This window comes from Lynx canadensis, chromosome C1, assembly GCF_007474595.2.
Source record: "Lynx canadensis isolate LIC74 chromosome C1, mLynCan4.pri.v2, whole genome shotgun sequence".
Lineage (NCBI taxonomy): Eukaryota > Metazoa > Chordata > Mammalia > Carnivora > Felidae > Lynx > Lynx canadensis.
Window position 1 is genome coordinate 139,861,353 of NC_044310.1, and position 14,704 is coordinate 139,876,056.

Genomic DNA, 14,704 nt, shown 5'->3' on the forward strand with positions numbered 1-14,704 from the left:
TAAAAGCAGAATTCTGTTTAAATGTAAGGATTATATTGATGTTACAAGTGACAGAAGTCCAAAAAAGAAATGAAAGTTTTATATTTGAAGCCAGAGAACTGTTTGAAGTGTAGCATCTGTAATTGAAATTTTTAGATAGGTTTCAATACATTTTCAAAGAAATTCAGAGCATGCAGAGTTCAACAGAATGAAATTTGAAGTTTCTTTATCTATGAAATGTGGCAACAGTGTTAACCTGAAAGTTCTTTTGGTTTAAATTCAACAGCTCTTTGATATTTTTAATCAGTTAATAAACTTGACAATGACCATGAAGAGCCAAAATAGAAATACATACACACACACACACTATATATATATATATATATATATATATATATATACACACTGGAATCACTCCAAATTCCAGTGCTGGGTTTTAATACTAGTTGTGTAACACGATGCATGCTCCTATATGTTTCCATTTTGTCTATTACAAAATGAGGGATGTGGGTCAGATGACTGGAATGACTCCTTCCCACGGTTAACATCTATATAAAAATTCCTCAGTTCTTGTCAAAATACAAATTTCACAACAAAACCTGTTTCTCAGTGATAGGTCTAAATTTCAAAGGCTCACCTTCATTTTAAATAGCAAATTTATATTTAAGATGGATAATTTTATGGATTTCTTTATGGGGTCCATTGAATAAGTGAAAAATGATCAAACTGATGTTTTTCTTATTGCAGTCCATAAAAGTCCACTACTTTCTACTATTTATCAGTAAGATTCTCTTGGATTATATTTCCCAAAACTGAATCTTACCAGTAACATTTCTGAAAAAAAAATTTAACTGGCAGTTACTGCTTCTCATGTTGTTTTTGGAAACTGTTACAAAGCAACATGATAAAAGAAGCCTTGGCACCCGCACACAGTACAGAACCACAGCCCGAGGATCTTTTTAACCAGTAGATGGCACTTCCTAATTGTTAAAGCCAGTGTTGATACTTCAAGAGAACATGGCTCAAACAATGGTGCAAGTTGGGAAATGCCTGAATAAGTAACATGCACATTAGAAACAGAGTGCTGCAAGGCCATGGACCAAGTAATTATTTTTTTGTGGGAGCTGTCCTTTGCACTGTAGGATGTTTAACAGCATCCCTGGCTTCTACCTACTAGATGTCTAAAGTAGCACCCCTTCCACTTTGCCTGCCTCAAGTTGTGACAAAAATATCTCCAGACATTGCTAAATTTCCCATGAGGCAAAACTGCTCCAATTCAGAACCACTGAGAAGTCAAAAGGTATGCAAACAGATTTATAATTATACATGATAAGGATTAAATCTCCTATTGCTGAGTGAAAGCCAGACATAAAAGTGAACATACTATATATATAGTTTCATACAAATAAAGCATGAAAACAGACAAAACCAATTTATGCAGCAGGTGAGAGGAGGAAGAGCCAGTAATGTTGTCTTGATCTGGGTGCTGCTTACATAGATGAAAATTTATTGAGCACTTATGATAGGTGCACTTTTTTGCATATATACCTCAATATTTTCCACAATGCTAGGCTATATATGGTATACTGCTTTGTATTTTTCATAATGAATGAAAACTTTGTAGCCATTTCTCTTTGAATCAACACTTAGTTACATGTTAGCTAAGCAGAGTTCTAAATCAAGGTGTGAAATAAAATTTATCATCTCCATGTGTTCCTTTTAAAAAGTCACTTAATTGAAAAATACAGAAAAAATCCAATTCACTAATTGATTTGGTAAAAGTTACTTGGTTCTCCTGAGATTGTCTCTATTCCTACAGGCAAAAGCCACACAAATCTATGATGATGCTATGTTTAAAATGCTGTAAAAAGCCACAAATGAGGCATTTCTGTAAAGTATCATAGTTTCTATCTCTTGCTAAAATGGAGAAATATATTTGATTTAGCTGCTGAGGCAAATTTTGTCAAAACAAACTACATTTAAGTATTTATGAGATTGATATTGTAGTATTACCCTTATTCTTCTTTTCCTGTACAGACACTACTTCAAAGTAATACACCTGTACCATAACACTTAACAGGTAATAAAGAAAATTTAAAGCTACAATGAATCTAGAATTCTCAACTGCATTTATTTAAAAACCACATCTTTTAAAAGAACTAAAACTTAAAAATATTGCAATGAAAAAACAGACTGTCATAACCAAATGTGATTTATTTTTAGAGAAAAATAACAGGTTTTTCCAATAAAGGGAAGAAATAACAATATGAGATCATGTCCTGATTACATGTTAATTACCACATCCACATCCATGGATGTGATCAACATGTACTCAATGATAATATGAATGAACATTTGAGATTTAAAAATCACAAACCAGTTGCCAATGCTGTAAACCCATAAATGTTGAAATAAATACCCAGAAATAAGTAAATTTTAAAAATTTAAGCTTTTGACAGTGTTTATAGATCAACCCAAATGTGATGTACAAATAGTACTGCCAGTAAGCTGACACTGCTGTTAGTTTCCACCTAATTTCTTCATAATATGGCTATCTGGTGTTGCATTAGTGAAGATACTTCCCACAAACACATGGGTACCCCAGAGACTATGACGAATCACTTTACAGCAGCCAAGATCATCCACAGAGAATCCTAAATGTCGATAGCGTTCATCTGTTTCAAAAAGAGTGTTGTTTGTATATGATCCAAAAAACTGGAGGAAATAAAAATCATATTCATTAGCAAGAAAGGCAATGATGTAACAGTTTTTATGCAAACATGAATATGTATCTATTTTAACACCCCAAATATTAAAAAAAATCAAATAAAAAGGGCAGTTTAGGTACTGCATGTGACCAAACACCTCTTCATCTAATACCTGTCCTTCTGGAAATGTGAAACCAATAATCTAGCAAATACACGTTATCTAGAACCAAACATCTAGAATTAAACTAAGTTTTTCATTTCTAGTCTACACTACATGTTACTTTTTGAAAATAAGCTACAAAAAATTTCATTTTTACCTGTAACTGAAAGATACACCCAGAATGTGGGTGACAATAGTGGTTCTTATTTTTTTCAAAGTATAATTTCGGAAAAGTAATTTTTTGGAAGTTAACATTTATAAATATTTAATAACACCCATATTTTAATTCTAAGTTTTTCTTCCTTAAGCTATGCTAATTTGTAACTGTCAAACAGTAAACACACTAATTCATTAATATAAATCAAATAGTATTTATTAGAGTAAAAAATAATAAAAAGTGATAGTGGTCCCTCAAAGGTTGTGAATGCAACTGACTCATAGTGGCATTCTCTGGGTAAAATTGTGAGGTTAAAAAAAAAGTCTTAAATCATCTATTTCTACCAAAGTTATAAACAATTTTATACTGTAAATAGTTTTACAATAAAAAACATTCCTACTTCAAATTAATCTGGCTTTCAAAATGTAATTACTCACTGCCAAACCAGATGATGGGTCAATAAAGTCAGCCCAATAGCCTTCAGCTCGAAGAGCGTAGCAAATTTCCTTAGCACCATTAATGAACTGCATTAAAAAAAGACACAAATATGCTGAAGATAGCATCTCTGTGGGTTTTAGTTTTTAACAAATTTTTAAATATCTTTTGCTTCAGAGAATTGGATAAGATTACAGCATAATTTATCATTAGTTGTAGATTTTTACAAGTCCAAAAGATTGATCGTTCATTTACACTTTTACTTCCTTCAAAAAGTCTAAATTGTGTATTTTTCTTCTAAATTACTTCCTGTTTTATGAAAAATTTCTAATCAGTTCTGTGCTGTTAACTCCCAAATTTGTCATGAATTAGAAAATATAATTGCTATTTTGTATTATAGTGTAAGAAAGGGAAAACAAAATATTCATAATGAAAAGACATGAACTATTCATTCATATGTTAAAAATGTGTGTCTTTCGGGGCGCCTGGGTGGCGCAGTCGGTTAAGCGTCCGACTTCAGCCAGGTCACGATCTCGCGGTCCCTGAGTTCGAGCCCCGCGTCGGGCTCTGGGCTGATGGCTCAGAGCCTGGAGCCTGTTTCCGATTCTGTGTCTCCCTCTCTCTCTGCCCCTCCCCCATTCATGCTCTGTCTCTCGCTGTCCCAAAAATAAATAAACGTTGAAAAAAAAAAAAAAATTAAAAAAAAAAAAAATGTGTGTCTTTCAAAAACACATCTATCCATACTCATGGTCATGATACATGTCATGATACACATTATACCTTTCTGTATTTTTTGTACAGGACATAATTATTACAGACCATGTGTCTGTATATCTTATTTAAAATCTTGGTCTTTCCATTCTCATTTGTAATTCCTATGATGTCTTTATTAGCTTTATCAGACTAAACAGTGAAAAAGTAACAAATATTAGGACCAGATCAGAGTGTTTAAAAAAAAGAAAAAAAGGACAAACCATGAATGTTTAAAAACAAGGGCACAGTTCCACTTTTGGCCATTAACAGAATAACAGATGCCAAACGTTATCTGCTATTTGGTGAACACCTGCTAAAAGCTGTAAAACCGACTAAAATGTAAGATACAACAGTTTTAAATCCTGAATAATAATTAAAACTGTAATCTTGTGGAGAAGGGCAACAAGTCAAGTGATTTCCATATTTGTTCCAGCTCTCTGTCTGGAACACTGTTTGTCACAGGGCAAAGAAAAAGATCCCAAAGTGATGGTGTCACTAAGCCAAGGAGGTAGAAAGCAAAAGTTCTGGACTGCGGAAGTATCTGGAATTTGTGGGTTAGGGTACTGGAAGAAAGATGCACACTGGGGTTCTCAAGCAGTCCACAGAGCAATTCACCCTGGTTCAGTAGCCAAGGGCAGAACTGTGCACTCACAAGGTGAGATTTCTTGAGGAATCTGTCTCACACAGAGTGCCAGCTGGGGCCTGAGAGCTCAATGGTGTTATCAGGGTTGTGCAGTCCTAAGTAACGTGGATTTCTGGACAACATAGGATGATCAGACCTTGCTGAGCACATCTGGCATTCAGCTGAGATGCCCAGAAGTCTAAGCCTTAGGAAGATGGGCCATATCCTAAAATAAGAGGTTAGCGATTTACAGCCTGAAGGCCAAATCCAGCTGGGTGCCTGTATGTGTTAACAGTTTCATTGGAATATATCCATATCTGTCTATGACTACTTTAACAATACAAGGGTAGACACTATGACCTATAAAGCCTAAAAATTTATTATGTGGCTCTTCACAGAAAGTTTGCTGATCCATGCTATAGAGGAAACTTAAGCTAACTTACTTTCTCCCAGCACTTTCTTGTAAAATAACGAAAAACATTAAATAAAAATTGAATTCTTTAGGTTATTTTCACACTTAATATTTACACATATTACTGCATTTCATTAATCCTATTTCTTAGGAAAACTACTGAATATGGTCTAGAAAAGTAATTAAAAAGTGTATCAATTTAATGAACAGATCTGCCATACACAAAACAAGGAGAACAAAACAATACAAACGTTTGTAAAAGTTAAAGAATCCCAAAGTATCATAAAAAGAATCAGTTTAAGTATTTCTCTTTAGATTTCTGCACATCAACAGCAAACACTGACATCTGGTGGAAAAAAACTACAACAGATTTGAACAAGAGAAGTGGGACAGTCAACTATGTGTGGTTCTAAAATAACCACTAACGTATCTAAAACAAAAATTTTTTTTTTTGTAGAAAATAGCTTTAATCATTATAAAATTAAAAATAACATGGCATTTCAAAGCCCTGAAACTGGTTACAAAAAACTCACAACTATACTGGGGTCAGTATCAAATGAGGCTCAGAATCCTTAACTGATGAGAAATTAGGACCAATAATTCAATGCACATGTGAGTGCTCTCTAGTGACTAAATGACAGTAATGGTAAATGTATATGTTAGATACTGCCTTAATATGTAAATAGAAAATGTCTGAGTTATTGTCTATTTAAATTTCAACTCTCTAAATTCAGATCTCTTTAAAATCAGATAATGTCTTAAGGCCTGCCCTCTCTGTAACTTCCTTGTTAACTAGCATATAACTTGCTCATGATTATTACTACATAAAATTTAATTAGTAAAGCTGTATGTGGGACATTTTAGTATGATGAAGTCATTATCCTAAAACATTCTGTTGAGTATGTGAATTATAATTTACTAATGAAAAGAACCATACATCCAGTCATAAGGAAAACATAAAATAATTCCTAATATCTTACCTGAAAATTAGTAAAGGGAATTTTTTCAATTATAGTTAGCTAAGGCGCCTAATGGAGTTAATCTTGACTTGTCACTCGGGCAAAGAAATGTTTTCCTATCTTGTAGAAACTGATATAACCCAACATCAAACTCTTAAGACTTTAAGTTAGCATTTACCATTTTTCAGGTTGGTGAAAATGAAAAGAAACGCTAATATTCTGGGTAAGCTAGCATGACAGGATATATACAAGGAGAATCTTATTTGGTGGGCAAATTGGCACCATCTATCAAAACTTAAATTACCCCCGGATTCAGTAATTCCCTACTTAGGAATCTACCGATTTTATATTTGGGCATACATGTTTATGCACATACTTTTCACTGCCTATAATAGACAAAGTTTTTTAAATTTATAAATTACTAAGGGAATTTTTAAAGTAATTAATTTATAGTTTGCCCATGCAATTTTATGCAGTTTTTACATAGTATGAAATCTATGTGTAATGCTATGGAAGGGTGTCAAAACACCTGGTTAAAAGGACAGGAAAAAAATATGGGTCTATAATATGTTATCACTGTACTGTATGTAGTTACTGATTATTCCTTGAAAACTGGAGTAATTTCCACTTTTTATTTGACATGCTTTAAAAACAATTTTTTTTTTAAGGTTTAATTCATTTTTCAGAGACAGAGTGTGAGGCAGGAGGGGGAGAAAGAGAGGGAGACACTGAATCTGAAGCAGGCTTCAGGCTGAGCTGTCAGCACAGAACCTGATACAGGGCTGGAACTCATGGACCGTGAGATCATGACCTGAGCCGAAGTCAGATGCTTAACCAACTGAGCCACCCAGGCGCCCCTTACTTGACATACTTTAAAGAGAGATACGGATATGAAGAGTTTTACTTTTTTGCCATTTTTACTGTATTTTTCAATTTTCCTAAAACATAAATTTTTAAAAATTGAACTACTGGACAGAATCTAAGTTTTTCAAAGATAACTACAAAAAAGTCATGGCATTTTTATGCTCAGAAAAGATGTAAAAGTCCTTTAGTACTGAAATATATTAGCAGAGAATAAAGGCTAAAAAGACACCCATCACCTTAAAATGTTGGTATTTAAATAAGATTATAAAATTGTCAGCAATTGAGAATTTTTTTTTTTAATTTTAATGTTTATTTTTTTTGAGAGAGAGAGAGAGACCACACATAAGTTGGGGAGGGGCAGAGAGAGAGGGAAAGAGAAATCCCAAGCAGGCTCCATGCTGTCAGCAGACAGCCTGACATGGGGCTAGGGCTCATGAACTGTGAGATCATGACCTGACATGAAACCAAGAGTCAAGACACTTAACTGACTGAGCCACCCAGGAGCCCCCAAGAATTACCTTTTCTAAAAGCATTTCTCTTTCATTTTCTACCTCTTCGCTCCAAACAGTCATATCATTCTTGGTTTTCTGTGTTATAGTCAGAATCATTAGTTTGTTGGTGGCTACTTCCGGAAACAGTGACTCAAAATCTATAAATAACAATAAAAATTTCAGGGAGAATTTGTTGTAAGAAGCAGTGTATAAAAGTACTTCTTTAGAAACATGGTGATTAAGTTAAATTATTGTGATACCAAGTTGGATTTATAAATGCACATTATTTTTGGAAAGGATACTGAAATGAAGTTTTAATTAACTTCAGCTCTTGGATGGGCTGAAATATTACTATCAATTCTGAAGAGCAAGTAAAGGTTACTTGTTATTGATCTTACAATTTTCAAAAAAAGTTTATTATGATTTTTCTCAGTATTAGGTATTAGCTCAAGAAATTACAGCTGTAATAAAAAGGAGAATAACTTCAGTGAAAAAGTCACTAAAAATTCTATTCTTATCTAATGCCAGCATGAGGTCAGATGTCAGGGGACATTTGGAAGACCTTACCTCGGCCACGTAATCTTTTCTGACCAGACACATTACAGTATTCAGTTACAAAGTATTACAATTCCTATGGAATACATTATTTAACACATTAGAAAATTAGTGACATTGCCTAGTAGTACACATGAGTGTAAAAATGTATAAAAGCACAATATACCTCTTCGCAGCAATTCTGGACATGTTTGGATTGCACACTCTACTTTGGCATTTTCAAAGTAAGTTTCTGCACTGTTGATTTCTTGTTCAACAGGTGCATTATTACCCTAAGAAGAATGAGAAATATAAATAAAATCTGGAGTTCAAATAAAATATATGGTCTGTTATAAACTTGTCTTTCCTGGAAAGGTTTTAGAAATAATTCTAGTTAACTGGCTGTGGGGTAATGGTGTTATATACCCAAACTTTTCTCTATGATGAATAAAGATTTGAAAATTTAAAAATGAACACATAAATATATTAATATTCTAAGACTTGGTATGAGAAGTTGGCTAAGAAACTAAAATGCCATGACTATGTCTTACAACGTTACCCTGTCTGATACTTTGATATCTACTTGTCCTTTCTTTTGTTCTATAACCTGTAAAATGGGGGAAAATAGCACTAACAAAATAACATGATTAAACATAAATTCTCCTACAGGATGAGGCTTTTATTCATCTGAAATTTACTGGGCACCTACTACACATCAGCTAACAAGAGCAGCCCTACAATGGTTAAAAAGAAAAAAAAAAAAATTCCAGTCTTCACTCTTAGGTATAAAAGAGCTAATAGAAGAAAATCAGCATGAACAAATAAATGTAATGCAATATGAAAAGTGCTACAGAGTTACAAAGAAAGTCTTTTGGCAGTCTAAATGGGGAAATGCTTTGCTGGGGGAAATCAGGAAAAGGTTGAAATCCTCGTATTTGAGCTACATGTTAATTAATGTGTATTATGTGGTTTGTAAAGAATACTAGGTAAAGCAGGTTAGAAACTGAGGAGGAAAAAATAGTCCAGCAAGAGATAAACAGTGCAAGCATATGCAATGGTTAAAGAGAATGGTGCAATTAAAATATTTACGGGTCACTTAGTGTATTTAAGTGTTTTGTGTTCATTTTCACATTTAATCCTCATAGCAACTTTATGGGCTAGGTATTATTATTATCCCCATCTTACATATAAAGAAACATTTAAGTAGTTTTCTCAAGGTCAAAAAATTAAGTGAAAGAGCAAACACCTGTGAAGCCAAATTTATCCTATCCCCATAGTCCATCTCACTATAATGCCTCTAAGAACTGAGGAGAGATAAGGAGGCCTTGAACTCTGGCTTTATTAGTGAGACTGAAAGGACACAAATAATTAAAAAGCTACATCAGAGATGGAAGCAATGTAATTTTGTCACTCTATATGGAGATATGGGAGAGAGGGGAGCCAAGTTTGGCAGAATTCTTATCTTGGGACAGTGGGAGAATGACTAAGTCACTTATGTTACTGATAACATGGGAGTGAGGACAGGTTTTCAGAGGGGTGGAAAAACCCCTAAGTATTAAACATATAAAATCTAGGGTATTTTAAAGGAATAATGATGTTTGGCAGGCAGACAGAAAAGTGTCAAGAGAGGTCAACTGTCTCCAAATGTTAGGTTACCTGATATAAGCCATAGTAATTGTGAGGGGCTGTTCCTTAATATTATGGCTTCGATCAAACAGCCTGAAACTTTGCAGAAATTCAAAAAATGATGAGGATCAGGAGTTTGGCAGACACTCTGAATCGCATGTAACTTTCCATTTAGGTGAGCAACAATGCAATACCAGTTTGTTTATTGTTTTAATTTTTTTTTTTAAAGTAAGCTCTATGCCAAACATGGGACTTGCGTTCAAAGATGCCCAGATCAAGAGTTGAATGCTTTACCGACTGAGCCAGCCAGTTGCCCCTGCAATACCAGTTTAAAAATGCATTAAAAAAGAAAAAAAAAGGGGCGCCTGGGTGGCGCAGTCGGTTAAGCGTCCGACTTCAGCCAGGTCACGATCTCGCGGTCCGTGAGTTCGAGCCCCGCGTCGGGCTCTGGGCTGACGGCTCAGAGCCTGGAGCCTGTTTCCGATTCTGTGTCTCCCTCTCTCTCTGCCCCTCCCCCGTTCATGCTCTGTCTCTCTCTGTCCCAAAAATAAATAAACGTTGAAAAAAAAAAAAATTTAAAAAAAAAAAAGAAAAAAAAACCTCAGAAGTTGATTTTTCTAAGTCTATCTTTTTTAGTTTACTGTATCTCAAGAATTTCAGAGTTCTCAGGCATTTAAGTTTTAAATGCCTAGGAGTGTAAATCTAGTTGGAATTTGCTCCACAAAAAAATTATTTATAAAAGCAAAAAACAGGGAATCTCTATTTCTAGTAATACAGAAATAACTAAATTATATTTGAATAAGCAGTTATTACACAATGTATTTTTGAAGATTTACTTAAGAGATTGTAATCTAATTTTTCTATTTTTGTTTCCTAAGAAAGAGCGAGCAGGGAAGGGGCAGACAGGGAGAGAGAATCTTAAGTAGGCTCCACACTGAGCATGGGGCTTGATCTCATGAACTGAGCTGAAATCAAGAGTCACATGCTCAGCTGACTGAGCCACCCAAGCGACCCCAAAGAGACTGTAATCTAAAGTAAAATTATATAGCCAACATTATGTATAGAACAGTGCCAAGTTTTTAAAAACTATATATGTTGTTTCTGAGAATGTTGGAATTAAGTAGGTATTTTTAAAAACTTTTTCAATTCAAGTAACATGCTCACAGTTGTCAGAAATTAATAGTGTTAATAATTAGAAAAACAGAATAAAGGATATTAACAATTTACCTGAAATTCATTCACATATTGTGCCATCACAAACTCGTGTCTTTCACTTGATAAAGGTTCTGCTAGAACATCAGGTAAAGTTTTATGAACCTGGCTTTTCTTCTGTGACACAGTCCCATTGAGGTGACAATCAAAACCTATGTTCCCAGGAAGCTGGAATCTTTGATCCTGAGGTCCAAATGGGCCCATAGTTTCATCAGGCCATACTGTTCGAGAGCCTGAAGAGGAACAACAAAATGAATCCATTTTCTCAAGTGCATTGGTGGACTGAAAGAATACTCTTCTTCCAATTAGGTATTTTTTATAAAACCGATAGATCTTTGGAATTTGCTTTCCTGTGTGAATATAAATTAGTTTTGTGTTGTTTTCAGCTCATAGGCAAGTCAATTCTAAGGAGAAGGATTTAATAAAGTACAGTAATCCATACTATGTAATACCTAATAGTCAATAAAAAGAATATAGTAAATCTTGGAAGGAGTCCGGGAAGACAGCAGAGGAGGATCCTAAGCTCACCCCCTAACACAGAAACACCTAGGTTAACAGCCATATCAGTGCAGCTAAACCAGGAAATAAGCCAAACACTGGCAGAACAGACTGCACAATTAATCATAGAGAAAAGGCCAATCAGGGTAGAAGGGGCACAGACGCAGCTGGAAACCATACTACTCTGAGAGACTAACCCCAAAGAGGAGAGACAAACACAGAGAAGGGAGAGGAACAGACCCCATACCAGACATGGGGGACCCACACTAAGAAGACAAGTCCCCATAACATCTGGCTTTGAAACTCAGTGGGGCTTAACTTTAAGAGTTTTTATAGTTAGTGGGTTTAGCTCTGGGAGAGCCAGAGGGTGATAGGAAACTGAGTTCCCACCCTTAAATAGAGAATGTAACAAACAATCCCACTTAGAGGCAGCATAGAACCAGCAGTTTGAAAAGTGCCTGAGGTACACATGAAGGAAATTTTTTTTTAAAACTAATCTCAACCTGTATTGAAGTGTTGGAAAAACAAGGATCTGTAGGAAACTTCTCTGAGAACACAAGAGCTGGCAGGTGCAATTCCTCTCACTCCCACTGCAGCCTAGATACCCAGACATTTGTAGGAACCAATGTAAACACTCTCCACATAGCCTGCTAACACTGAGTGCTCACCCCTGCATTGATTTAATCTATTCAACCAGCTCCACTGGGCAAGAGTGCCTGCAACACAGCTCTGGCAAGGTCTCTCATCCTGTAAGCAGCCCTGACAGTGACCATCATCACTCCAAGGTGATTCTTGCCATGGCGAGTGGAGAAGATGACTACACACACTAGTCTGACAGACATTTCATCTGTTGGTCACACCAACCAAAAGAGCCTCTCAAACAAAACAGAAAGTACCCTGCACTTCTGTGCAGCCCCTGCAAATGGGCTGAAAGTAGGCATCTGGACTGATCACTGATGCTGCCAACTACAAGCCCTTTCCTGCCCCAAACAGGCTCTGAACTGGACAGGGACCAAACCCTGCCCACACAAGCAAAATGGACATTTGCAGCCAAATGGATTGAAGGCAAATGCAGCTGAGCCACAAGAGTATGGTACACCAAACCCACATAAAAGACAACCTTAAAATGCCCAGTTCTGGAGAAGAGGGGGCATTGTGCTACAAGGCACCACAAGATCTCTTCTTCATAAGGCCATTACTTTCAAGATCAAGAGAGATGTATCTTACTTTCCAAATATATAGGAACAAACACAGAAATGAAGAAACAGAGGAATATGTCCCAAATGAAAGAACAGGATGATACCAAGCAAAGAACTAAATGAAACGGAGATAAAAAATATGCCTGCTAAAGATTTCAAATGCTCATAAATATACTTACTGGATTCGAGAAAAGAGTGTAGCATCTCGTTGAGACCTTCAACAAAGAGACAGAAAATATAAAAAGAACCAGTCAGAGATTGACTCTACAACTGAAATAAAAAATACACTATGGGGAATGAATAGCATTGTTGAGGAGGAAGAAGAATGGATCAGTGACTGGAAAGACAAGGTAATAGCAACCACACTGAACAGGAGATTAAAAAAAAAATAAAAAAAATGAAGAAACTTTGGGAACTCAATGACACCATCAAGTATAATAACAGTTGTATTAACAGAGATCCTGGAAGGAGAAGAGAAAAGGGAATGGAAAATTTATTTGAAGAAATAATGGCTTAAAATTTCACAAGTGTGGGGAAGAAAACAGAAATTTAGATCCAGCAGCATAGAGAACACCCCTAGCAAAATCAACCAAAGGAGGTCCACAACATCACATATAGTAATTAAAATGGAAAAAGGAGTGATAAAGAGAATTTTTAAACCTCCAAAGAAAATAGTTACATACAAGGGAAATCTCATAAGGATATCAGCTGATTTCCAAGCAGAAACACTGCAGGCCAGAAAGGAATGGCATGATATTTAAAGGGAATTCTCTGAGTGGAAAGAAAAGGCCATAACACAGAATAAGAAAATTAGGAAAAAATCTTACAGGTAAATACAAACAATAAAAGTAGTAGATTAATCACTTATAAAACCAGTATGGAGGTTAAAACACAAAAGTAGTATCAATTATATCTATAAAAATCAGTCACTAAAATCAGAAATAAAAATATGTCAAGTATGACATCACATACATAAAATGTGGGGGTGGGTAAAAACTTCATGCTTTTAGAATGGGTTCAAACATAAGTGACTGTCAATTTAATGTAGATTGCTGTACATATAAGATGTTCTATGTGAACCTAATGGTAACCACAAATCAAACACCTATAATAGATGCGCAAAAAATAAAGAAATCCAAGCATATCACTAAAGAAAGCCAAAAACCATAAGAGCGAAAGAGAAGGCAACAGAGAACTACAAAAACAACCAAAACCAATTAACAAAATGGTAATAAGTACATACTAATAATTACTTTGAATGTAAATGGACTAAATGTTCCAATCAAAACAGTAAGATGGGTGAGTGAATGGATGAAAGAGCAAGATCCACCTAAATGCTGTGTGAAAAGACTCACTAAAGACACAGGCAGATTGAAAGTGAAGGGGTGGAAAAACATTACCATGCAAATGGAAGTGAAAAGAAAGCTGGGGAAGCAATAGTTCTTTCAGAAAAAAAATAGACTTTAAAAGAAAGACTGTAAAGAGACAAAGAAGGGTACTATAAAGGGAAGAGTCCAACAAGAGGATGTAACAATTGTAAATATTTTTGCAGCCAACATGAAAGCACCTACATACATAAAACAAGTATTAACAAAAAGAAGGTGATAGCAAAACATTAATAGAAGACTTTAATACCCCACTTACATCAATGGATAGATCATCCAGAAAAATCACCAAAGAACTAATGGCTTTGAGTGACACACTGGGCCAGATGGACCTAACCTACATTCAGAACATCCAATCAAAAATAACAGAATACACATTCTTTTCAGATGCACATGGAATATTCTCAAAAGATGTTACATTACAAAACAAGTCTCAGTAAGTTCAAAATCACTGAAATCACATAATGCATCTTTTCTCATTGCAACACTGAAACTACAAATCAAGGTTAAAAAAAAATTGGAAAGAATACAAATACATGGAAGCTAAATAAAATGCTACTACACAATGAATATGTCAACCAAGAAATCAAAGAAGAAATAAATACATGCAAACAAATAAAAATGAAAACACAATGGTCCAAAATCTTGAGATTCCTCAAAAACCTGTTCTAAGAGGGAAGAAGATACAGCAATACAGGCCCACCTAAAGA

General features: G+C 35.0%; 1 protein-coding gene across 5 annotated transcripts in view; it reads right to left on the reverse strand.

Annotated features, from left to right (window-relative positions):
• Positions 1-389: 389 nt before the first annotated feature.
• MMADHC (metabolism of cobalamin associated D) overlaps positions 390-14,704 on the reverse strand; it is a 39,980-nt gene continuing 25,665 nt past the window's right edge. For 2 of the 5 annotated variants that reach the window (XM_030324803.1, XM_030324801.1), the window contains 6 exons: positions 12,789-12,824; positions 10,928-11,145; positions 8,262-8,367; positions 7,568-7,698; positions 3,442-3,528; positions 2,155-2,694 (listed from right to left, as the gene is read on the reverse strand). In XM_030324803.1, coding sequence (XP_030180663.1) covers positions 2,500-2,694; positions 3,442-3,528; positions 7,568-7,698; positions 8,262-8,367; positions 10,928-11,145; positions 12,789-12,824 — 773 coding nt within the window. In that variant the 3' untranslated portion in view covers positions 2,155-2,499. Of the gene's footprint in view, positions 2,695-3,441; positions 3,529-7,567; positions 7,699-8,261; positions 8,368-10,927; positions 11,146-12,788; positions 12,825-14,704 lie in introns of all 5 variants that reach the window. The other 3 variants (XM_030324800.1, XM_030324804.2, XM_032594408.1) reach the window with 3 other exon arrangements.